Source organism: Rhinolophus sinicus, linkage group LG03, assembly GCF_036562045.2.
Source record: "Rhinolophus sinicus isolate RSC01 linkage group LG03, ASM3656204v1, whole genome shotgun sequence".
Taxonomy (NCBI): Eukaryota; Metazoa; Chordata; class Mammalia; order Chiroptera; family Rhinolophidae; genus Rhinolophus; species Rhinolophus sinicus.
The window spans coordinates 28,625,990-28,652,118 of record NC_133753.1 but is presented as its reverse complement, the minus strand read 5'-3'; the positions used below and the strand labels follow the sequence as shown (position 1 = coordinate 28,652,118).

The 26,129-nt window shown below is 44.6% G+C and overlaps 1 protein-coding gene across 7 annotated transcripts in view; it reads left to right on the top strand.

The window, feature by feature from the left end:
• RAD51B (RAD51 paralog B) overlaps positions 1 to 26,129 on the top strand; it is a 614,669-nt gene that overhangs the window by 484,219 nt on the left and 104,321 nt on the right. For 6 of the 7 annotated variants that reach the window (XR_012494630.1, XM_074327303.1, XM_074327304.1 and 3 more), the window contains exon 10: positions 7,633 to 7,711. Coding sequence is in view for 6 of the 7 variants with exons in the window: in XM_074327303.1 (XP_074183404.1) it covers positions 7,633 to 7,711 (79 nt within the window). In the remaining variant the exon portion in view is untranslated. Of the gene's footprint in view, positions 1 to 7,632; positions 7,712 to 15,756; positions 16,182 to 26,129 lie in introns of those variants that run through there. The other variant, XM_074327308.1, reaches the window with a different exon arrangement.

The following is a 26,129-nucleotide window of genomic DNA, read 5'->3' as shown; positions in this document are numbered from 1 at the left end:
GGAAGTAATTCTTCTGCTTACACTTTCCCTCTGCCAGCTCTTTTTACTCTGCCCTTCACCCCACTACCAGTATAAGAGTTGAGGTAGTGGGTGGGATGAGGAAGGAAACAGAAGAGAGGAAGGATTCATTACTGGTGTTAAAGGAAACCTGCCTGGCACAGGAATTAGAGAAGAGAAAGTGGAAGAATTGGTGCCAGCTTACTCTCAGCACATGGCTGCCTATTCATGTCTGCTTTCCTGGGCCACAAGGCAAAACTCACTTTTTCCTAAGGGTCGAGCTCTATTGCAGGAACTCGTGTAACCTGCCAGAATGCTATAAAAGGAGCCTCCAGGATAGCCTGTCCCCAAGGTTCCTGACATCTTTCTGCTGCCTGCTCCACAGTGGCCACCCATGGAGGAGAAAGGCTGGGCTGCGCTGCTGCAGATGAGACTGACACCTGTGCTGTAAAAGGAGGACACAGGCATTATCCCTAGAAGGTGTCAATATCCTGGAGGAGGCCTGAGCTTCCTGTGCTCGGCACTGTCTGCTCTATGGCTCCTTTTCCACTTGCTGTGCCTCTTGGAAGAGGGATCAGGCCAGGAAAAACATGTGATGCTATAGCAAGCTGAAACCGAAGACTTGACTTTGGGCTTGCCCAAGCTGAGAATCTTGGCAGTGATGGATTGGGCAGCCCGCTCCTTTCTATGGCATCTTCTAAGTCCCCCAGCTTTGGGGAGGAGGTGCCAGATAAGTCCTCAAAATAGGTATGAGTCAGAGCTTCTGAAGGTCACCGATTTGTGCATTTATTCTCTCATTCATTTTTGCATGTCATGACTGAGCTTCTATTATGTATACAGAACCACACTGGAAGTTGGTGGGACCAGAAGTAGCAGCAGTGATGATAATGGTCTCTGTCTTCAAATACATGGTAGTAAATTCAGGTGACATTAACTGTAAAACAGTGGAGAAAGCACTAAGTACTATTGGAGAGGTACAGATAAAGGGTGATGGGATTAGGGAAAGATTGATCACCTCAGGCTGGAGAAATCAGCATAAGCTCTCTGGAAGAGGTGGCATTTGTATGAGGTTGTGGGGACAGAGCCCCAGAAAGCAGTTTCCAGGCTCTCGGCCTCACATAGACAGGTGCTGGCTCAGGTAGTAAATGGCCATCAACTGTGATGGGATGGCCATCAGCTGTGGCTAGTTGGCCGTCAGCTGTAACCAGTGAGCCATTGGCCACAATATAACTGCTGTGGCTACGCTAGAAGAGAGAGAGAGAAAGCATGGGGGCTAGCAAGAAGATGGCGGCTGGGCTGGCAAGCGTGGATGGCAGTTTGCGGACAGTGTGGATCCAGCCTCCAGTGAGAGTATAGTGCCGCCAGAGAGAATATAGTGGTATGACTCCCCTACCTATGGCTCCGTGGGTGTTCCTTTTTGGCCTCACCATATCCTGCGTTCTTATGTGGGGAGCGGGAGCAGAGACCCCGCCGGACGCCCCGCACGACAAGGTGCTCAAAGAATAGGTAGGATTTGGACATTCAGAAACGAAGGGCAGAAGGAAAACTGCCAGTAGAAACTTGTGAGCAGCTGAGGCAACCCTGCATGGAGGCCTTGTCCAGTTCCCTTCTCTGTCTTGCAATATCCATGCTGCAGGGAGAAAAAACAATGTGCCCTTATTTGCTGTTATGTATTCTGCCTCATTTGCTGTATTATCTCAGGGAAGTGGATTGATCTGTGCATGACATGTTTGGGCATGCATCATGGTGATTAAAAGTATGGAATATAGAACCAGGTGGCGTGGGTTGAAATCCTGGCTTCACCACTTATAAGCTACTTACCTCAAAGGCTCTTGTGAGGAAGAATCTCTGTTGGCTGTTACTGTTTTCATCATCTTCATCACTGTGGGAACCCTGGAAGGCTCCCCCACCCACCCGATCATAGAGGACTTTCCACCACTTCAGGTCCATTACTCTCCTTTGACAGTCTTATAGTAAAATGCAAACACACCTGAAAAGGTAACACTGGAAGGTTTATATCAGCTGTCACTGTAGAGCTCAAGAGAATCAGCTGACAACTTATTTGCTCGGAGCAAAATAGCTGCCTGAGGGGAGGGGCATGAAAGGAAAAGATAGTCTGAGAGGGGAGGCCAGTGAGCTCCAAAGGCCAACTAAATCCTTCTGTGTCTGATTTAGAGCACCTAGGCCTCTGTGTTTTCACTTGTAAATCGGGAGACACCTTTACACATACAGCATAGGGATGAAGTGAAGAACAGTGAGCAAAATGCCCATCAGTTATTTTAGGAGCTTATAGCATGCAAAGCACTGGACTGGGCCCTATAGAAGGGAAGGAGGGTGGGGGAATCAAAGAAAAGCTCCTGATCTTTGCAATCCCATCAAGAATTCAGAACGTACATCTCAGAAATAAACTGAGGTAGACACAGGTGGCAATTTTTGAAAAAGTGCAAATTCACACAGTGAATATTGAATCTGCCTGGCCCTTAATAGGTAATCAATAAATGTTTGTGGATGGATGGATGGAATGAATGAATGAATGAATGGATGAATGAGTGCCCAAGAATGAGGTGCTTATAGGAGAATGTTAAAGTGAAAAAAGCTCAAGGCCTAAAGACTTCCCTGTATTATCTGTGAGAGCAAGGAGCTCATCTGGCTTGCCGCCTGCTCTATCCCATGCACCTAGAACAGTGCCCAACACAAAGGAAAGAGCCCAGGAAATATCTGTGGATTGAATAAAGCACATGGATGTATTGGTGGGTGGTACAAATAACAGAAATTACTTCCAGATAGTAGTGGGATTTGGGACCCAGCCTCTAGTACACAGTAAACACAAACTTTAAAAATATCAATGACCACATTTTTTGCAATAATAGGTGAAGAGAGGAGAAAGTATATTCGTGAGAGTGTATTTAGAGTCTAACTGGCCTGATCTGAAGGAAACAGTCAAGAAAAAGCAATCTGGCCATTTGCAGGAGGTGCAATTAACAGCTCACAATAGCACACACCTGACGTGGGGCGCTCTAGGCTTTCTGAGTCACATATGTCTGCACTCATTCTTGCCTGACTGCATATTTCCGTGAATCCTCAGAGCATTCCAAAGCCAATTGCACATATTGCACACAGGGTTGAGTGTGATAAAATTTTTTCACAGGGCCCTGGAGATTTTTATTAAGCAGTCAGGCCCTCCCTGCAGGGCATTATGCATTGAAGAAGATCGAACAACTCTTGACAACAGCCCAAGTCAGATAATGATTAGAACACCCCAAACTTATGGCATGACTGAACATCTGAAACAGTCCAGCCCCAATTATCTGCCAGGAAGGGTTGCTGGCTTTGGAAGAGGATTGTTTATAGTTTGAAAGGCAGAAATGCACAGGGCATGGGATATTGATTCAAGTCTAAAACAGGGAAGAGTCTGTTTATATTCACAAAGACATACATGGCAGGCATCACTTTTTCGAAATCTGTTGGGCTACAAAGCAAATTTATACTTCCCCTCTCTACTGTGTAACATCACAGAATCTCCATATCAGAAAACTCATATTAAAAGCAATGTGCACCTTCACCACATGTTTGCAAGGAAGTGTCTGTGGTCAAGGGTTGCTTCGGTATCTAACCACCTTGATGTGCCTCCAGTTGTTCTCCCATTCGTTTGTCAGTTTCCCTTTTGGAATTTGGGCTCCAATCCAAACACCTTGTACCCTCCACGATTTGCTGAATGAGGAGCAGAGCACAGCCATCACTTCCTGGTTTCAGATACCATCTCCGTCAGTATAACCTGAGACTACGCTAGATTTTTGTGACCCACATCTCATAACCAATTCATATGGAACTGTAGTTAGCTAACACTCTTGACCCATTCTCTGAATGCTAAAATCCCGTCTCCCCCATTCCATAACCAATAGTTGGTCCTCTGTTCTCAAAGACAAAGCCTTATATACTATATTTCAATAAAATTGCATCCTAAAAGATTTGTAGGATGCAACATTCCAACCAAGTTGATATTATGACTCTAATCTAAAATATTAACTCTTGTTCTATATTTTTTTGTCTTCTGTTACCATAAATGGGTTTAGTTACGTGACCCGTAAGTCCAAATGTCACGTTTTCCGTGAGGTCTCCTCTTAGTAATCTATTTAAAATTGACCCCCTTCTCTGATCCAATGCACTTCCTATACTTTTTCTCTGCCTTTTTTTCCCACAGCACATGTAATCATCTAACATACATATATTTTACTTATTTGTTCTGTTTATTGTCTTTTTGCCTCCTTTAGAATATAAACTCTGTTAGGGTAGCAATTTTTTTAGTTCTATTCTCTGCTAGACCCCATATTTGTTGTATGGATGTGGTTGAACATATCAGCGTCCTTATCCAGGTCAGGAAAAATGTTGAATGTGACCGGACCAAGGCTAAAATACAGTATGTTTCTACTTGAGGTTGTTGCCCCTCACCAGATTGCTATCGATCCTTTGGTCACTTACTAGTCCACTTAATATGATTAGCATCTAGCCTAACTTGTCTTTACTTTATCCAGAGGGCTCTTGAACGTTTGTTACCGTTTTCTTTGCTAAAAATCAGATATTTTGTGTTGGTGATAGCCCTTTGCTCTATCAATCTGGAAGTTCTTTCCAAAAAAGAGGAAGTGGGATTCATCTGACATAATGGATCACTTCCTCTTCCTAACTGCACACAAATCATCCTTTTGATGACCCATTTTAAGCCCTGCTTGAGAGGGGCAGGGCATTAACCAAGAGCCTGTCCAAACGCCTTGACTGCACCTGGAAAGGAGGTTCTTCCACGTGTGAGGTTCCTCCAAGTGAGGTCTTCCTGGCTGGGGCCCTGGACTTGCTCACAGGAGTAGGTGTGTGCTCCCTGGGAAAGTAAGCAGTCAGATAATGGAGGTAGCACCACTGAGCTGGAAGGCTTAGGCTCAGATGCCATTGTTATTTTGCATTGGAATATCACATCCTTTTTCCCCCTTGAATCTTAGATTCTGCAGTCTATAGAATAAAAATGGTAATATAATTTTCAAAAATATAGTACGATATTTTATTGATTATTATTTATTTATACCCTTTTGGTTTCATGTCCAAATGCTTCATGCAGACAATAAAGATCTGAAGTTTTAAATATGTTTAGTTTATTTCTATTGCTCTTTGATCTAAAGGATTTATATTTCTTTTATCCATTTCCTTTTCCCCCATTCTGTCTAACATAGCTATGGGTTAGACCTTTGTCATCTCTTGTTTGTCCATCTCAGACTCTTTAGTCACGCTAATTTCCTGGAAACTGGCTACTCAAAATGTGGTCTATGGACCACAGAATCAGCATCTCCTGGGACCTTATTAGAAATGCAGACTCTCAGGCCCCACTCAGAATGTACTCAATCAGAATCAGCAGGTCAACAGGACCCACAGGTGGTTCATACCACCTTAAAGTTTAAGAAGCACTGTCCTTTCTTCTGCCATGCCATTCCCCTACCAAGGGACATCCATAAACTATCTCTGTCAGGAAGCTTCCAGCTTAATTTTCACGTGAGATATTTTTGACAGGAAGATGTCAGTGCCCACCATCTATTCATTGGTTCTGAGGACAATGAGCAAGTTTATCTAGATAACTTTAGAGCAGTTGTAAAAATATTGAGCTTCAACTTGAGTTGAATCCTTCTCATAAAAGCATATTGTTTCTTGATGAGTGAAAGTTAAGGGGTATTTGGGAAGCATATGTGATGACTTGGTTGGAAATATTCTTGTTAGTTTGATGTAGTATCAAGCATTTTATATACTGAATTTAATCCTCACAATAATCCCATTTAGGTGGGTCGTGTTGTCCCCATTTTACATGTGAGGAAACTGAGACTCAAAGAAGTTAGGTTTGTCCAGAGCCACAGTATTGGTTAGAATTCATGCTACACCATAGTAACAATGATATCAGAAGATATACAGTGGTTCAGACAAGTGGCTCTGTCCAGAAGCAGACAGGTGACACCAGGTGGGAGGCATTGATGCTTTATGAGGTCACCCATCGTCCTTCTCCTGTGTTGCTTTGTCATCCCCTAGGATGTCCACATCCAAGTGGTTGGTTGATTGTGGTTCCTGCCCTTGGGACAGGGAAAGGGAAAGTGAAGAGCACAGTTTTCTTACGAAAATATAATCCAGAAGTTCTACCTGCCACTTACATGCACATTCTGTTAGTCAAAGCTTGGTCATATGGCCACACCTAGTTGCAAAATGGGCAGAGAAATGTTGAAACATATTTACCAAAAGGAAGAAGGGTATGGCTACCTGGGGAAAATTGCAAGCCTTGCCATAGGCACCTAGCTGATTCGTGGAAGAGCCTAGACTCCAACACAGGACTAAAACCTGTGATCTTTTCACCACATTATTCCACCATTTCTCATAGTTGACCGTCAGTGAATGTTTGTTAAATTGAGATAGATTGAGCTATTACATGTAAGCCTTTTGTTAGTTGAAATCATTTCTTTCTTCTTCCTTGCCTCCCCGATTACCTAAGTGGCTCAGTGCCAACCTGCCACTGTTTCTGATGATGTTAATTTGTAAAACAGGAAGATGATATCCATCTTCCTTTAGGAGAAATGTTGTAATAAAAAAATCCACCAGTTTTTAGAGGTTCCGTAGAACCAGATGAGGGGTGATAATGGGTTAGTGATAATGACCAAATGACCACTCCCTTTAAGGTAGGTATCTTCTTAGGAGAATGCCGTTGCTCAACATATTTTTCATGTGTTGTGTTGGCTGGTACACCAGTCAGTGCTTGCTGCAGTAATGCTGCCTGGTAACACCAGCTTCTCAGAGGGTATAGTAATAAGCATGTAACTAACGTGTATTTGGCTCTCCCGTGGGTCACTATTTGGAAGAGGCCTGGCTGGCCAGCTCTGCTCTAGGTGGCTGTCCTCTTCCTTCTGAGATGGCAGATTAGCTTGGATATTTTTTTTTTCTGACAGGAGCAGAAACATGAAAGAATAAGTGGAAATATGCGAAGCTTCTTGCATCCGAGGCTGAGATCTTGTACATCCTATTAGCCAAAGCAAGTCCTGTGTCCAAACCCACAGTCAAGGCCATAAGAAATACTTCTTACCTTAACTAAGAGGAAATGTAGTAACGTGGCAAAGGGTACAAATACAGACTTGGTGAAGAGTTGGGGCCACCGCAGCCACTTACCATAGCCTTCCTTTAGCAAGTTATTTTGAATATTCACAATGAGAGTAAATCTTTATCTTTTAAGGGAGTTTTGATTTTTTTTTTTTTTTTTTTTTAAATAGCTAAGGTAATGAATAAAATTAGAGAATCAGGCTAGGTTTATCTTTGGATAAAAAGGTAATTGTTTAAGCACATGACATAAAATAATGAAATTTATTTCGAAAAGAACTGATTCAAGAATATGACATTCAGTGGCAGCATAGTTGGAATAAATGTACATCTTTCCAAGGCCATCAGTTAACTGATGGAACAACACTCCTTTGGTTCCAAAATAGTTTTTTTTGTGTGTTTTTAAATAAACCTTATGACTTGTAGTCATATGTCACTAGTTGGTCTCAGAGTGGAAAGGGGACTGAAGGATGGTGCATCGCTGGTATGTCCTTTGCCTAACTCTGGGAAAATGTGCTTTCCGTGCAGATTCTCGTGGCCAAGTCCCCTCTGGCTCCCTTCACCTCATTTGTCTACACCATCAAGAAGGAAGGCCTGGTTCTTCAAGGTAAGATCCTTGGACTAAGCCATTTTTTAAGCTGATTTTGCTCAGTGCTGCTCATTGGCTGCTAATTATCGCGATGCTCCTGATCAAAGCTACCTCAGGAGACAACAAAGGCCCAAAGGAATTAGCCAGTGATATTTATCCTGATGACGTAAAAGACATTGGCAGTTGTGGCAAGAAGGTGGTGGTGGGGCTGAGAGAGAACTATAGAATTTCCTAACACGGTGAGACAACCAAAGAATGAGGGTCAAACCGAGCAAGGGAGGAACTGCCACCACCGCACTCCTCTTCACAGACCCTGTGGTGTGAGGAAGCAGGTGGTTCAGGCTCTGAAGCCAGGGTGGGGGACCCAGCGCTACCTCAGAGGCCTCTCGTTTAGCAGGCTGAAGAACCTTCTGGGCTGGCAGCCTGTGGGGCACTTCATGTGGCTCCACGAGCACCACTTCCTCAGCCTCCTTCTGGTTACTCCATTTCCTTCCCTGTGCTCCAGTCCCAGCTGGGGACGTGGCCTCACTGCCCTGCACCTTATGACGTGGGCCTGGGGCTGGGAGGAGCTGGGTCCTGGCTCATGGTTGAGCCCCCATGGTAAAGCCACACCTGGAACTCACCGATCTATAGTCAGTGGTGGTTCATTCCCAGATGCTGGATCCTCTGATGGGTAGAAACGGTGTCCAATTTCAGAAAACAATGAACGTGAAGAGATCCATTCAAACACCATTGAACTTAGCCCCCAGGGTCAGATGGCCAAAACTGCTTTGTAGATAAAGAAGGGTCCCCACAGAAATATGCTCAGGATACATGTCTGTTCCCCACTGTCAGGCAGGAGGCCCTAGCCACAGACATGTGTAGGTGAACATCTGGCCTAAACCACAGAGGAGCAAGCATACTGTCATTGCTGTTCATGGGAGGAATATCTGTTCTTTAGGATTTTGTAAGCAGAGTATTTTTTCCCAGGTTTGTAAAACGGGGTGCGTCCTTACAATATCCCCATGGAGACACATTGCACTGCAAAGATATCGCAGGAATTTTCTGAGGCAGGCTGGAGAGTTCATGCTTCTAACTGAGGAACAGGCTGCAACCGTCCCTTTCCTTCCTCTTCTAAAACATCCACTTCTTAATGGACCTGGAAAACAGTGTGTTTGTTTGGTGCAGCTGAGCTCCACAGCAGGGACTCAGGTCCAGGGGAAATTTGGGGTAAGAACTACTGACCTTTGGCTCTTAGCCTTTGACTTATGCTATCCAAGTTCCTTGGTAAATATTGTTTCTTGCAATCGCAAATATTGTTTTCTGACAAAGAAGCAGAGATTTTAAGACCAGATTAAGCAAAGCAAACAGCAGGCCCCTTTGTTACATACTCTCTGAGGGTGTATAACGAATAAGCAATCAGAGGGCTGGACTGGTATGTCCCCAGTGCGCAGTGTGGCTTTGGCTCTTCATTTTTTGAGGCTTTCTTAGAAGATTAGACGTCTACTAAATAGCGAACTGTGATGAAGATTTCAAGAAATTCTATGAAAGATTACAAGACAATTTCAGGGGGGAAAGCACCAGTTCTGCCCAGATTGCTTGTGTTGAGGTCGTGATCACTGGGCATTTTGGTCAATAGCCCAGTGCTGAGCCAGGGCTGAGTTGAATAACTTTTAGGATATTTGTGGGAACAAGATTTACAGAGTTGCATCACTGACGCTTATTGCTAAGATCATGATTTTGACAGGAAAGAGGAAGTTGTTGGAGAAGGTGGAGACTGGAATTACAGTCAGTTGGTAGAGGTTAAAACAACTACAAAGAAAGACTATTAGAAAAAGTTGGGAAACGAGAGAAAGTGGATTATTAAAGGAGGCTGACCTGGAGCTGTGTGTCCAGGAAAGAGACAATTTCAAGAAAGTGTCTGATGATGCAAAAACCCCACGGAGTAAATAAAAATGTCTGGGAGACCACAGAGCCTCACCTGGTTGCTTTCAAAGCTGTTTTATTCCTTCCACTTCTTCAAGCTACACCTCTCTCTCTGAGGCTTTCCAAAAGAGCAAAACCCTCTGCCCCTACAGCAGGGCCACTGAATACAAACCTCTGGGCAGTCCCTCCCCTCTAGCTCTGTGCTCCCAAGACTTGGGGAAAACAAAAGGAAGCTCTGGTCCTCAGAAAAATGGGGACCCCTCCTCTATTGGAGACCCCTTTGGCTCTCCATTCCAGCTCTGTTGTGATCTTGAGAAAATTTCTGGCTAGTTTTGTCAGCTTGAAAATGACAATGACCTTGATTCAGTGCTTTGCAAATTGTCACAACCCATTAGTGGGTCATAAAATGAAATAAATGAGTTACAACCAGCGTTTTTAAAAATTGAAATAGAGGAGAATGGGAAAAATCAGATTATATCACATAGCTTGTATTGTTTTGTGAAGCGTGTGTGTGTGTGTGTGTGTGTGTGTGTGTGTGTGTGTAGGTTGCAATGCAAATGTTTTTCTTACTTGGAGTGTAGTCATCAGCCTTAGTAATCTTTAAAGACCTTCCCACTTCAGCTTTATCTGATTCTCCTAGGAGCTGGTGTACTTACCATTCACTCAGCTCAGTAGAGCTGTACCCTTGAGATCGCCACTCACTGGAACTTAAAAGCTCATTTTTCTCCCACTCTTACCAGGTGACTGAGCTAAAAAACACCTGCACAGTTCCCCAGGTTTAAAGCAAAGAAACCTTTGATCCCTGGGTGGTAACCTTGGAAAGGTACCAATAGTCAAGGCCAAGAAGCTTTCCTTGTGTGAGGGGTTGCCCTGGAATCATAGCCCTGAGTTGGCATGGTGGTTGGTACCTAGAGCTGGAGGGGGCTGAAATATGCAGTTTGTGCCTAAGGGGCATAGGGACAGAGAGGGGAAGGGCTAGAAGAGTGAGGACAGCTCCTGTGGTACCAACTAAAAGAGAAACGGCCAGCCCAGCCACTTGTGGCTCCACATTCAGTCTTTGTAATGGAGCCAGCCTGGAGTGGTGGGAAAGAATAACCCAAACAAGCTACCTTTCTTTTTTGGGGGGTGCGGAGGGGAGGGGCTATTATGAGTGAATGTGGGAATGATCCCTGGGTGCCTTTTAGCCCCTTCGCAAGCCCCAAGATTCCTACTGGCCTGCTAACCAGGTTTTATAATACCTGAAGAGCTCCTAAGTGCATAAGCAGAGGGGGGATAAAAGGTGAGGCCGGCTCCACAGGCCATTCCCCTCAGCAGTTCTCAAGGATTAGGATGCTGAGAACAGCCGGCTACTGGGGGCCTAGTACCCTTCCTGCCCCTTTGTTCACTGGGATGGGAGGGACAATAAAACGGCAGGCTGGAGAGACGGAGGGGCTTGGTTAGAGATTTCTCAGGCTGCTTTTTGAAACACTTGAAGGAGCCGGTCCATCTATTGTTGTAGTAAAATAGAGAGCGGAACTATTCTTCTTTTGCGGAAAAAAAAGCAAAAGTAAAAGAAAGAAAACCCACCCTCCCAGCATCTTCAGGAGGCCGCCTGGCTCGGGCCATTACCATGGTAATACCGCTGTTTGCATCTTCTTTGTCTGTCCTGCACTTGTCGGGATCCTGGCCTCTTATGGTTGGGCCCAAACCCTGGAAATACTTGGGCCTCAAAGTAGAGGGGGAGCTCACAGTCACCAGTTTCCTGCAGGTTTGAACTCTGAGAGGGGCTGCATCCCAGCAGAGGGAGAGTTCAGCTCTTTTGTGCAACTGAAGTGGGAAAGGTGAAGGGGGTGGAGGATGCCATTAATACTTTTTTCATTTTGTCCCCAGAATTCACTAGGAAAGCCCACTGAGTGGCAATGCTTAGAGAACTGGCTAGCCCAGAATGATGCGAGGGGCACCAGGACCTCGTGGCTAAGGAAAAGCAGGAGTTGGCTTTGAGAAGTGGCTTTAATTGGGTGGAGCCACAGAACCACGTGGCTGCAGAAGGGAAGGGAGAGGTTACAGTGATCTCTAACTTGACTCACTTCTGCTCTAGTCGTGTCCTTCGTCTCCCCAGCAAGCCCCAAACGTTGTGCCACCCAGAACATAGCTGGGACCCCTGGGCCTCAGTGTCAAGGCCAGGAAGAAAGAGTCTATAGTTAAAAGCAGCTGGGCTGAGTTGCTGACGCTGCAGGAAGCCTAGGAAAACCCAGGGGCTGGCTGTCCTGGAGCCATCCAGGCTGTCGTGGGGCTCGTGGCAGTAAAGGCCTGCTGACCGGGTAAAGAAGCAGATCCCAAAGGAGGGGCTGGCCGGGGAGAACGAGGTTGATTCAAAGGGGCTCCTCCTTGGTCACTTTTCCTTTGCTACTTTCCTTTTCCTCAGGAATGTAGGGAGCATTTGAAAAACAAAAGCCTGGTTGTTTTGAACAGGACAGATGATAATGGATTAGTTTCTCAGTAGGACGAAATTGTGCTTTTCGTATTTTTTGAAAAATCAAGAGCAGGTATGACAGGTTGAATTTGGATTCTGGGGCTGTTCTCTACTAGTTTAGGTTTCAATGAACAACATAAACCTTGGGATGGGGATGGGGAACAAAGGGGGTGCTCAGAGTACCCTGAAATAGGTCCAGAGAAGGTGCTGGAAACAAAGCTCGTGTCCTGTTTTTCCAATCACCTAGTATAGAGACTTAGAAGAAACTAGAAAACAAAGAAACAAAACAATGATGTTTTTAGAGCTGGAAAGCTATGTGCCTCATCTTTCTTGTAAAATCAAAAGTGGTTGTTTGATTGCTTTTTGAAGCATATTGGGAGAGGCATTAATCTCCTCTATTTGTTCCCTTGTCACAAAGTTGGGTTGGATTCTTCCACTCCATTTTTTAAATCACTGAGCCAACTGGATGATTTATTGAAAAATTCTTCCCCCCCAAATACCACTATCTGAGTTCATCAGATTTCAGCTTGAATCAGTAACCTATCTAAATGTTTTCTTCCTGGTGGACTCAAAGTTACCCAGAAGATTCTGAGTCTGTTTCCATCCAGGTATGGAGGTGTCTGCTTGGTAAATACCACCCACACACCTGGCACAGCCTGGCATTCTTGTGGGAGCCTGGGCAGAGAGCCCTGGGATTCAATGGAGCAGAAAGAGTGAACTCCTCTACCAGCGGTCACAGAGAAGAGGGCAGAGTAGGCCTGTAATGTTGTCCCCAGGCTGCCACGTGCCACTGCAGCCTCAGAAAGCTCATCCAGGCCAAGGCATTGTTCTCTGCAGCTTCTGCCTGCTTCTTGGTGAGGAGCTCCCCAGAGGAAATGAGGAAGGACTCACATCTGCCCAGTTCTCTTCTTCTCTTTTAATATTCGCTTCCCATTCCCTCCCTCCATGACATCTTCCCATACTGGCCCTGTGCTTTGTTGACTTTTTTTACTCTAGCTATTAGCCTCAAAGAGAGATTTGTTTTTAGTGCATTCCAAATTTGCATAAATTGTTTTTTGGACGCATCATTCTACAACTTGCTTTTGTTACTTAATATTATGTTGCAGTATATCCACGTTGATACACATGGATCATGTTCTTTCACTTTGAGTTTTCCATATCCATTGTTTGAATATGCGTACCACATGTTATTGATGGAAATTTCAATTATTTGTTAATTTAATGAATTCTGTTGCACATGTTTTTTGGTACACAGGTGTGAGGGTTTCTCTTGTATATCAAAAAGTGAAAGGGCTGTTTAGAGAGTATATAGTTGTTCATCTGAATGGCCATGTGCCTAGCTAAATTTGGGGAGTTCTTTTGCCATGAAAGAGAAAGGGAGATGATTATTCGGCAACATATCCCTTTCAGAGGAGTCCAGTTGCAGAAATTAGGCCCCAGGGTACAATAGTACAGATCCCAGGTCTGAACTGATTGCATGATGTTGAAGTGCAATATAAATATTTTGTGTTAAAAATACTGTCTACCTCTTTGGTAGAATCTAGAGCAGAGACGTAGGGTATCAGTCAGTAATGTTACCACAGATCAGCACCTGAAAATCTTGGTCCCCTACCCAAAATTGAATCTATCTCAAGCAAAAACAGTGTGTGTTTTGCTATTATGCACTATGCAAGAAAGATATTTCAGCAACAGCTACTGGTGCTTATAGCACAAGGCAGGGTATGAATTTGGGTCCAAAGTCATAGACGAAACACATCTTGTTTCCAAAATGTTTTTTTTCTTCTCAATTTTTTCAAACATGGAATAAAATGTTTGTTGGAATAAGGTTATAGAGAAAAACTCTATTCCAAGACCTGTACTCCTCTTTTAGAACCTGGAAGCCATTTGGCTATCTTTGCAGAGTTAACAATTTGCATTTGTGAAAATGCCCAGGTAATGATACCAAAAGATGTTAAGTCAATCCAGGTTGTTGATTTTCTTTGAAAACCTCTTCCAAAAGGACTTGGTGTTCTCTCTGGAATATGACTTAAGCTTTATTTCAGTGAGTTCAGTTTAGCAGGTATTTGTTGAGCATCTATTGTTTACAAACCATGGTGCTCAGGGGATATAATTCTGAAAAAAATGATGCCTTCCTTTTAATAGCTCAAAATCTAGTTCTTTCAAAACAAAATAAGTTTAATCAAAGCCAAACTGTGGCACATATCGAGGCTCAGGCAATGGGATATGGAAGAACAGAGGAGATAGACTCATTTCAATTAGGGTGACTGAGGAAGGTTCCTGAGAATATGTGGGACTTAAACTGGACATCAGCTCCTGAATACGGATGAAAATGGCATTCCATTGTCTCTTGTCAGAGACCAGTTTCTTTCACTGTTTGAGGATAGATTTGGGGACTCTGGGGAATGCTGATTAGTGCCATGTGACTAATGAATCATGCTGACTAATGTGTTCTAAATGGATTGATTTAACAATAAAAGGAACACTGAGAGTCAAGAGTTCAGATCCTGAATTCTCCCATGGATGAAGTGTAAATCACTTAGTCTCAGCACTTCCTTTTTTGTCAATTAAAACGTGCTCATGATGAGAATCCAAGTCACCTTCACTAGAAAGTGATTTACAAACCTTAAGGATAACAGAAAGGCTTAACCACAACTCCCAGGACAGGCTCTGCGACCTTGGGTTATTCGTAGTATATACAGAATCAGAACATCCATCACAGCCGCTCCGCAGCCGTGCAGAACTTCTATTCCCTCACACAGGCCATGAGAACTGACAAACAGCGCGCTGCACTCACAAAAACTGACAAATAGAGGAGCTTTTGAAAAATCTTCCTATCTACCTACTGGGGCGTCTGTATTTTTCTACAACAAATGTCGCCACAGAACTAAGAGCTTGCATTGCACACACAGCTCTTTCTCTCTTTTGACATCTCCCCAGCTAGACTGCTTGAGAACCTGGCCTTCCGTGTCCAGATGTTTACTGAATTCTGAAGGCCCCCCAAAGGGCCCAGGTCCTTTTGTTGCTCTCCAAATCACTTCCCACAGAGACTGACCGATGTCCTGAAGGAGCCCTTCAATAGGGAGGATAAATGGAGGCAGATGAAGACATGACCCCCTGAGGCTCACCCACGTCCACACTAACAAACGGTCTGAGGCACAGCCTTGTAAGGAGCATTTTGGTCGGCAGCGTCCCTTCGAGAGGCCAGGGCTCCCCCACAGGGCTGCTTTCAATGGCTACCATCATAGTGGAAGTACTGGGCATTTGTTAAGGGCTGTGCTGTGCTAGGTGTAGCACAAAACATCTAAATCATGGTCCCCTGCCTTTGTGAGGACTTCCTGGCTACAGATGGCAGCTGGCTTTCTCAGGGAAAACCTGGGGGTAGAGGAGGAAGCCGAAGAGGGGCTCCCACTTCAGTGGATGACCTCTCCCCACCCAGCCCAGAAAGATTCCCTTTTGTCTTTAGCTATTGGCAGTCAAGCCAGGGCTGTAGGAACCTTAACCCACAGCTGTGCTGTGTTTCTGGGTATCTCTGGTTTGTGGGGCCACTGGCTCCCTGGGTAGCAGACAGGTATGTTTGTAAGTGGACAACGACTGGAAAGAAAGCTTTATTTAGACGGCTAGTGAGAAGTTAGTGCATTTCATGACAACTTTCTTTTTTTTCAATCTTTCTTTTATCCCTTTTTTTTCTTTTTTTCTTTTCCTTTAGGCCAACAGAGGCCATAGGGACACTATGACCTTTGTCTAGAGCTAATGGGGGCGTGATTTGTGAAATGAAGCAGGACTGTGCAGCTTGGAAGAAGGAAATGGAAGCCAACCTAATGGGGATTAGTTGATTGCTGTTGAGATGGTTACAGATTTTCCCCCATACCATTGAGTCAGCCATCTCAGACCTAGCAGGGAAGGTGAAGATTTAGAAGCCTTTGTTCAGGTCTCTAGATGCATAGGGCTGAAGGCTTTGCTGCCATGGGATGTCAACAGCTATAATAATAATAATTTGCACTTATATAGCACCTTTCAACCAGACACCTCAAAGTGGCTTAACCACATTAATTAATTAAAGCCCACAATCCCTCTGGGGAGCGGAGGAGGATGGCTAACAGGATTTGTAATTACAGGAACATTTCCGAATAAAGTATTGTCCACCAAATAAAAAGAGGAGGTGTATAAGAACGGGGTCTCCAAAGAGTAACTGATTCAGAAATGAAATCATAGAAAGATGGGGGAGGCTAGAGGCGGGCGTGGGCGTGGGGGTCTGCTCTTGTGTCAGAGGGAGGTCGATGGGCTCAGAATTCACTGACAGGTTTGGATCCAACTGAGAAGCGGAACATGCATGGTATTAGTGGCATTTGGAAGGTCATTAGTGGCGCAACTATTGTGGTGTAAATTCAAGTTTCACTGGTATATTGTGTATAGCCCTGCAGAACAAAGAGTGAGATTCATGCAGTATTTAATAAAGGATGAAATGATTTCTTTAGACTTAAAGCCCAAAGCTGGGCCAGTCAATTAGCAAATAAATCAATTGGTGACCCATAGGATAATTTAGTTGTTTCAAGCAGAACACCCAGCCCACCCCCTCCTACTGCCATGAGGCTTCCCACCAAAGCTTCAAGGCTGGTTTCAGTGCGAAGCCTGGGGGCTTCAGTCCCTTCAAAGCCAGGCATCCCATCTTCCCAGCCTTTGGCCTTGGGACCTCTCTTACCCAAGTTGTTAGTGACTCTAAGCTAGCCTCTGTATAATCACTTTGTACCTGCTCCCCCTACAGAGGTTTTCTAAATGCCTTGGAGGTTAGAATCCAGGCATATCCTGTCGCGTGTCTCCTACTGGTGCCCAGCAGAGTGCTGTGCACAAAGTAGGTACAGACGGTGAAGAGCAGTTGAACGACGAAGTCCTTTAGCAACTCAATGTTTATTGAGCACATGCCAAGTGTTAACTAAGGTGAAGCTCAAAACAATAGGATAGCAACCCCATCCTTGAGAACTCTATTACAAGGAATGCGACGACCAATACTATAAAACAGAATAAAATAAAGTGACACAATAGATGCACGTTCAAGCCACATGCTGCAAGGGCAAAAGGAGCAACATTTTACTCAGCTGGAGTGAATCAGGGAAGGTATTCCTGGAGAGCAAATAGTGCTGTGGGCATTGGAAGGTCGAGACGGGTTTTGCTACAACCAGAAAAGGTGGGGGAGGCTGACTTTCCAGACTGTGGTCATTTGTCTCCCTCTGAATGAGGTGCGTTTTGAAAACTTGCTGTCTTCAATAGAACTTTTGTGAAAACCAAACTGAGTTTTTGCGGCCGATTAAATATAAATTTCCCATGAATTCTTATTACATGAATTGGCTAATTTCAAACATCAGGGACTATTTGAGAAGTTAGGAAAGATGTTTTGTTCTCCATAACTATTATTTCAGTGTCTCTCCATTTTCACTGTCCACCAGGAAAGAAAAGCTAAACAGTTCGCACATTAAAACAGGGCACTCAAAAGTATCTGAAAAAGGTACAAGGAAAACCTACCCTGATCACAAATGTCAAAGGCTGAGTGGCTTCCTCCTTGAGACTACTTTTTTGGCCCCTGTAATCACTGAGACAGTGCTCTGTCCCTAGCGATTGGGAAATCTATCCGCGTGCTCTGCTGCCCAAAGCCCGCCAGGGCTTTTCACCACCAATTGTTCTGCCGGGATAGGACCCAGGCACTGTCCTTACCTTGTGCGAGTATTTATTGAGTGTTACTGCGTGTCTGACACACGCTATACGTGCATAAGCACTCCTAACAGTCTCACAAGTAGGACTTTGCATCATTCCTTCTTCACAGATGAGGAAAGGCAAGAAAAACTCAGTCTCTTGCTATAACATGACGGAATGTGGCTATGAACCCAGGGAGGCTTGCCCCTTCCTCTCCCATCCCTTATCCCTGTAGTATTTCTGTTCATATCTATTATGACCTCTCTTGGTCATCCTCAAGTCACTGAAGTACTCAGCACAGTACTATACACACCCTAGGAACTCGGTGACTATTTTCCAAATAATAGAATCACCAGAGAAATATTAGTGGTTAGATCTTCCCCTAGGATGAGTGGCTACAGAAAGCCTGGGCAGTGGTGCTGAGAGTCTGGTGGAGGCTCCATCACTGCCTTCTTCTCTTTTCACCATTATTATAGATCAGGAGACATGCACAGGAAAGCTGCCCTAGGGAATGTTCATAAGAAAGAAGACACATGCGGTATTCCTGAGCTGAAAACCTGCCAAACCGTCACCACCCATGAGATACTAGTGAAGCATCTTGTATTGTTAACTACTTTTATTGAACTTGGATGCAATGCAGTGATTCTTTTTTTCCTTGGTGTGTGTGTACGTATACATATGTATGACAAAGTCCAACTCTGTCTCGCTGATTGTGATAGCGTCCGAGCTATTCTGTTGATGCGCTGCAGTCCTGGGGAAGCTTCAGAAGTGTGTGGTCCCTATCAGCCCACACAGCGAACATTTCTGGACTAACCTGAAGTGCAGAACTCTCTGCAGAGTGTCTTTTATGTTGAATGTTGGGAGCAAAGTTACTGCTCAGAGACAGGATTATCAAAGTTTGTCCAGCAAAACCAGACTTGCCAAATGACAATTCTGGAGATGGGGAATGATGATTAGATAATGGAGAAAGGGGAAGGAAGGCAAGCAGAAATACAAAATAATCCGATTTTGACCTAAACTCTGTGGTCTTAAAACCACTTGGGAGTGTAATTTTTCCCCAAGATTTGGTTTTAATATTGTCACCATCACTTTTGTCCTATGGCTGTGAAAGGACTTGCTTTATGCCACTATAGAATTCAGCAGGGGCCTCTTTTGCTCAAAGGGAAGGAAGAAGCCCATCACACGTCTCAAAGGAATATCCTAAGTGTTAGAGAAAGCACATTGCCTGCTTCTCTGAATTTCAGTGAGGACAGGGTTCATATGGAGCGCAGGTTCTCCAGAACTCCAAATAGATCTGAGGAGAGAAGACCAATTAATGGTGGGCCTATGTTAGGACAGACTTGGTTTTGCTGCCTAAACACACACACACACACACACACACACACACACACACACCCCTGAAAGCTCAGTGACTTAAAGTCTATGCATATCTGAGAGACCTTCCTGGGGACACTGTCCTCCATGTGATGACTCAGGCTTTCATTGCGGTATCAACAAGCACTTCCACAAGTGCCACAGTGGGGGGCAGGGGGTGGGGGGGCGGGAGAGAGAGACAGAGAGCTTGTGCGCTGGCACTTCCCCCAAGAAACAACGCATATCACTTCTCTCATGCCAAGCCGTCATGCGGCCACTCCCAGCTCCAAAGAGGTAGAGAGTACAAACCCGCACCTCCACCCCCGTATCTGGAAGGGAAGGAGAACTGGATATCAGTGTACATTTGTAATGTCTGCCAAGTACTGCTAGACCCAGTGAGCTGGCAAATGTCTCCTTCTTTCACATTTACTCCCTTGCATGAACGGACACATACCGAAGACTTACAAGGTAGTGGTGAGGAAGGAAGACCAAGTAGTATTGCAGCCCATTTTAATCTACAGGGGACCTTTTTGAAAACGAGTAGTCAGGGAAAACCAGTTAACTCTAGGGTCTTTTCCCTTGGCACTACCAGACACTAGTAATGCTGGGAAAGGATGATGGGTTAAATTTCAATAATACATCTAAGATGGAACTATTCATTTTGAGTTGCCCAGGACCATCATGCTTTGTGTGAAAAGGCTTCTGGAAATGTGCCCTCTCACCTCCATTTCTCCCCTTTTTACCAGACATGATTCAAATTCCCTCTAAGCCCTGTGACTTTTCCAGAAAGCAGCTCTCCCAGCAGCAGCAGCAGCAGCAGCAGCAGCAGCAGCAGCAGCAGCAGCAGCAGCAGCAGCAGAGAGAGTGAGAAAGAGAGAGAGAACTTTCCCTTATTATTCTTCCAATAATGAATTCCTGCTCCAAGTGGGCTGCTTCCATGTGTTTTCAGTCAAGTGCTGATGGCAGCCTTGCCAGGGGACATTTCCAAGAGGCTGTGGACATAATAGATGAGGGCTCATATTGACCAGTTTTTCTTCCAGTTTAGTCCTCCTGAGCCCTGAAATCAGAGATGAGAAATGCTTCACAAGATCTTGTTGGTGAACAAACATGGCTGCCACACCTCTTTGTTCCTTTTAACTAGGTAAAAAGTCATGGGTTTGAGGGGGGTTGTTTTTTTTTTTTTTTTTTTAAAGGAGGGCGCAGCTCACAGTGGGCCTTGTGGGGATCGAACCGGCAACCTTGGTTTTATTAGCACCACGCTCTAACCAACTGAGCTAACCAGCCACCCCCAAAAGTCATGGTTTTAAAGCTTCCCACAGAGAAGTTTGTAGACCTGGATCTTACTAACTTAAAAAAGACTTAACTTTCTCAGACCAGACCAGTTCTTTGCAGATGCCAAGACCTCCTTTCTTCAGGACTCAAAACATAGTCTTGGCATACCCTGACATCATAAGAACAAAGGGAGAAATGAGGTCACACCATTTCCTGCCTAAAACCTAATTAAGTACACAAAATGTTTCCAAGTAAGCGTGGTGGTAGGCCATGTTTGCTAAGGGATCACGCCTCCTCGTTATCCCCAAAGCAAATGTCTTCAGATAATAATTCAGTTTCAAATTACCTACCCAGAACTTGTACAAATTGTTAGCTATAGTTGGCTTCTTTTCATCTGAGAAGAGTTTCAGTTACCTCAGGTAAAAGGGGACAGGTGTTGTTAAGGCTATAGGTGGCCTAGAATTGGAAAGCCTTTAGGAGCAGAAGCAGCCCTGGGGATTCATTACCTTGGACTCTGCTTCTCTCTGCATTTCTACCCAAGGCCACACTCTCAGCAAATGTGCCCCACAGACTGTAGTTCTGCTTACTCAAAACTTCAGCTTGCATGTGGCTCACCCTAGTCTTTTCAGCTCCTCTATACCTCAGCCTTTCAGCTTCAGTTCCCATTGGCTTTTTTCCTTGATATTTCCTAGTTAAAATTCCTAAGAGAGGATCTCATTGGCTCAGGCTCCTCTTATTGTTTTGTCTCAGATAACATCATTGGTCACTAGCCAGCCAGTCAGTTGTAGCCTGAGGGAGGAGCTGAAAGCATGGCTGCCTAAGCCGCAGGAGATGTGGGCGAGGCAGCGTCCATGAGAGGGGCTGTGAGAGGGTGAGACGGTGCTGAGCTCCAGTGCATTCTTTGTATCCTTAGCTGGATTGCGGCAATGACACTCATTCTCTCTTGCTTCTTCCTCCCCTTCTTATCACTGTAAACCGGATCTCCCCTGTCCCAGCCTCGTCCCCCATCACTGCTCATCCCCCAGCCCCTGACTCCGATACCCTGCTTCTCACCTTGTTGAAGTGCCCAAATCACACAGGCATAGGACTAGTGAGTGGGAAGGAAGAGCTCTTAAAATGTATTTGAGAATATGAAGAAGATGGAGGAAGGTGTGGTGTAGAAAGAGGAATGGAAATAAAATCATTTTGGGCTAAAGAAAATCCCATTCTCAACATGAGACTGAAGTACCTTTCTTCTTCCTCCCAATCTTTAGAGCAATTTCCGTTTTCCCAAAACTAGACATCAGCAGAAGCAAGGGAAGCTTTCATCGAAGAGCCCTGACGGACTAGAGCGGGAAGATACTCTAGCTCCACTCTTCCCCACGACCTTACTCTGAACCCTTCAAGGATCCCTAGTCCCCATCCCAGACCCTTGCCTTTGCCCAGGCCCCCACCCTCAGTCTTCATGGAGCCCTGGGCTCAGATCCCGGAATAACAAGTCCCAAGCAATTTACTTTCAAACTAAGTTTTAGAACGCAAGTGAAGGACTCTGTTTAGGTAAGATCTTTGCCAATTGTGTTCTCCCAAGATGCTCAGAGCTCTTTATTGGCAGTTTTCATAAATTTTCATTATGTTTTTGGTGGACAGGTCATGTGTGGTGTTTCCCTCTTTCAAGTGAGTCAGAGAAGCTTTGTCTGAATTCATATGTCAATGAAAGGACTAGGGGAGAAATTGAATTATGATAGTAGGCTTTGCTTTTTATGGTTAAAAGGCCAACCCAAGCCATCTACATTCAAATTTCAGTATTTCCATGTACTTCTCAGTGGACATGAGGCTAGAAGTGAACCAGAGGCAAATCTAAACAACCCTATCTGTCCCTGCCCTTTCCTGAGCTCTGGGTGTTGATTAAATCATTGGTCAAACCTTGGCCTGTGACTGACACTTTGATCTACTGACAAAAATTGCAGTTTCCCTAGGAGCCAATGGTGGCAGAGAAGGTAGTTCTCGTGGTGTTGCTGCTGTGGGATTCTAGAGCCGGAGCCTCTGGATCTCTTCCAGATCTCTGCTCATTCCATTTAGAATGTGAGGTTGAAGTCTGTTGCCATTGGCTGTCCCTGGGATCTGAGAACCCATCTGGGGTTTGTCCAGCCTCTCTCTCCAACACCATCATCATCCCAACTCCTGAGTCATTCCCATTTCAACATCTTGAAAGTTGATGCAGAGATGGAGCAGAAGCCAGTTTGGCTTTCTCCCAGTTCTCTAGGCCCCTCTGGGGTTAATCAGCAACCACCTATCTTTGTGTTAATAACATAAGCCCCTCTAACTAGAACACCTGGAGGAAACCCATAGGAAGGCTTAAGACGAAGCCAATTTTACAGTCATTATTTTCACCATCACTCTGTTTAAGCTGGACTCAGACTTTCCAGACAAAAATAGCTTGCTAAACCCAACCAATTAGCCGGGCAGACCTGTAGCTCTCAATGTTCTTTAAGCCAACTTGGTTTTTAGTAATACTTTTCATGCTCACATCTCAACTCCAAAATCTCATTATGCTTTGAACTGCAGGCAACATCTTCCTACTTCAGGTGCACGGGGTTTAGTGAAATGTCCTGAGTGCATCTCACTGGTGAAATTCTTTAGCGATATCTTCCCAGCCCATCCTGATGGGAGTGCTCACATCACTGGAGAAATAATAGACCTTCTTAACCGGGATTGCTGCCGACTTCTCTTAGTAATGAACCCAAATGGCTTTGGATGTTAGGTGATTACCTATTCAGCCACAAGGGAATGGGGGCTGAGGAAGGGGAAAGGGTGGGCAGGGGATACATGGAAAGCAGTTCCCTGCTGTGTTGTTAGTCTGCTAAGGCTGTCATAACAGAATACCACAGTGGGGCTTAAACAACAGACACATATCTTCTCACAGATCTGTAGGCTGGAAGTCCAAGATCAAGGTGCTAGCAGGGTTGGTTTCTCTTGAGACCTGTCTCATTGGTTTGTAGATGGACCTTCTCACTGTGTCCTCACAGGGCCATTCCTTTGTGTGCGCTCTTAGTGTCTTTTTCACTTGTAAGAATACCAATCTTACTGGATTAGGGTCCCCCCTTATGACTCCATTTAACCTTAATTACCTCTTGTTAAAGGCCCTCTCTCCAAATACAGTCACATCAGGGGGTTAGGACTTTAACATAAGAATGGGGGGCACAATTCAATCCATAACACCTGCCATCCCTCTGTTTTTCCCATCTTCTGATGCTGCCGTTCTAATCCTGAGTGGGAGAAGAGTAGATATTGGTCAAGAAATGGCAGGTGTGACTCTGTGCAGTCAGTTTGAGAATAGCTAAGCTAGGTAGGGAGGGTGCCTGATAGGCAGTGAAAAGATGGGTGGATGGAGAGATGTTGGATGAATAAACAAATGAATAAACATCTGACTTAAGTAGTATGTTGATGACACCAAGGCAGACATTACATTCTGTTTGGGGGGGGAGGGTTGTAGTTTTTGACAGTGCAGGGGTTGCAAACTCAAATGCTCTGTTAGACAGGTAACAGAGTTGCAAAAGGAGACCAGTTTGCACTATAGGGAGTAGTGGGGACAGTGACAAATTAGAAATCATCTGCCCTGCCTAAAGGGGCAGCAGGTATTCAGCTCCAGCCAATGGTTACTTTGTGGGATGCCAGCCTAATGTTGCCAGAACTTTTGATTTTTCACAGAAAGCCAGAAATCCGGATTTTTCAAATGAAATCTTTTTTTTTAAAATAAACATTTAAATTATGGCAACTAATTCAAAATTTGTAAAATACTGGATGGGCCAAATAAACACATTTACAGTCTGAATGAACCCTGAAGGCTGTCAGATTTCCACTCTTGGGATACCAGAAAGACATTTGTAATGTCATCACACGGGGATATAGGTGTTTAAGAGCTCGGGCTCATGCGTACACTGCCTGGGTTCGTATTCCAGCCCACGATTTGCTAGCTTTGTAATCTCGAGCAAGTTACGCATGTAACTCACATTGTAAGGATGAAATTCGTTAATACGTGTAGATGCCTAGAACCATTACTGCTGCCTAATAGGAAAGCAATAACTGAGGCAGTATTATTAGGTAGTGTCACTAAGCCTCTTGGCTTCCTCATCTGTAAAATGGGGACATCACTTGCCTTACCTATCCCCCAAAGAAAAAGAAGAATATGTATGAAAGAGCTTGCCAAAGGTGCACCCCATGCATTCCTTTGGTTACTGTTCCCGTAAAGGAGGCTCAGTCTTGCCCAGTGCAGGGCAGGGGGGCCCTAGGAGGAGGAAGAGGAGGACAGCTAGGACCCGTCCTTTTTGGTTCCGAGGGTCATGTGGTTATTCTACTGTTCTTAGAATTTGGTGAGTTTTTCTTTTTTTATTACGGAAAAGCTAAATATTCAGCAAAATAGGGAAAATAGTATAATGAAAACCCAAATACCCTTTTCTAGACACAATAATTGTTAACATTTACCATATGCACTTCATCTCGGTGTGTGATTCTGGGCATGGAATGTGGCAGAGATGCAGTAAGGAAATGAGACGGATGGATGGAAGCATAATGGTCCTGAAAGGGAGGGCCGCTGAGAGCTGTCACCACCACAGGTACTCCTTATTTTTGCAAGAAAGTAAGATCCAGTCAGCTAGTAGATTCTTCTCTTCTGGATAGGACATGCAGAAGGGATTTTTGTGCAAACTAGTTTGTTATAAATGATATATTGTTACTGCTTTAAAGTGGTATAAACTGAGATACAGAAATTTTTTTATTATTTATAAAGTGTTCATTTATTGTTATTTTTAAGGTTTTAATTTTTCGCAAAGAGGATTTATTCATGTTTGGCCCATGTAACTGCAAATAAAAATTGTCTGAAGAGACTTTCAATGTGGAAGTGGAAACATCTCTGTCATAAAGAATTCAGGAGTTGAAACCATGATGGATTGATGAGAAACCCAGTAAAATCACAGTGGTCAAAAGACACATTGGTCACTAAAAACGAAAGGTTTTAGGAAGAAGAAACACTCAGATTCAAAGAAAGTAGAAAGGGCTCTTTTTGTTGAAGTATTTAAAAGAGTCTCTAAGACATATTGCCCCATTTCTCAGCATTAGCTGTTGCTGCATTTAAATGCGAAGGCTTCTCCCTGGAAAGCAACTAAACTTTGCTTTAAAATTCTATTATCCAGACCCTTCATTAATTTAAGCTGACATTCCTTCTCAATTGGGGCAAATCATCAAAGCTTTATTGTATTGAGAACCTTGAATCCAGCAACAAAGAGTGTGGGGTTTGGAGGGAAACGTGGGGAGAGGGAGGGGAGAGAGCTCCTGAGGCCCAAAGAAAGAGAGAAAGAAGGAGGGAGAGAGGCAAAGGGAAGCAGGGAGGAGTTGGAAAAGCAGAGAGAGAAACCATGGAGAGGTTGGGGAGAAGCAAGGGGCCAGGGTTTGGAGGAGCCCTGTGCCCCAGAGCTGCCCTTGAGCCACAGCACAGTAGAAGCTAAAGCAGCCTCCAACTTTGCCCTCACAAATATTTCTCCAGAGTAAGGATAAAAAGGGAGATAGGGAATAGAGGAAAGGAAAGCATTTCCCTATTTTGCATCATTCAGGTGCCTCTTGAAATTTCCACCTGTACAGCCCTGCCCAGCAACACCAGGTCTGGAAGGAAGCCTGTCCCTGAGGCCTGGGGCCTGGAACCCCAGCCCCTGTCATCAGTCATGTCTGACCCAGTTGCACCCCCACCCCAGGCCGCCAGCAGGGCTGTCTCGTGTGATTTACTGTTGGATATATGAT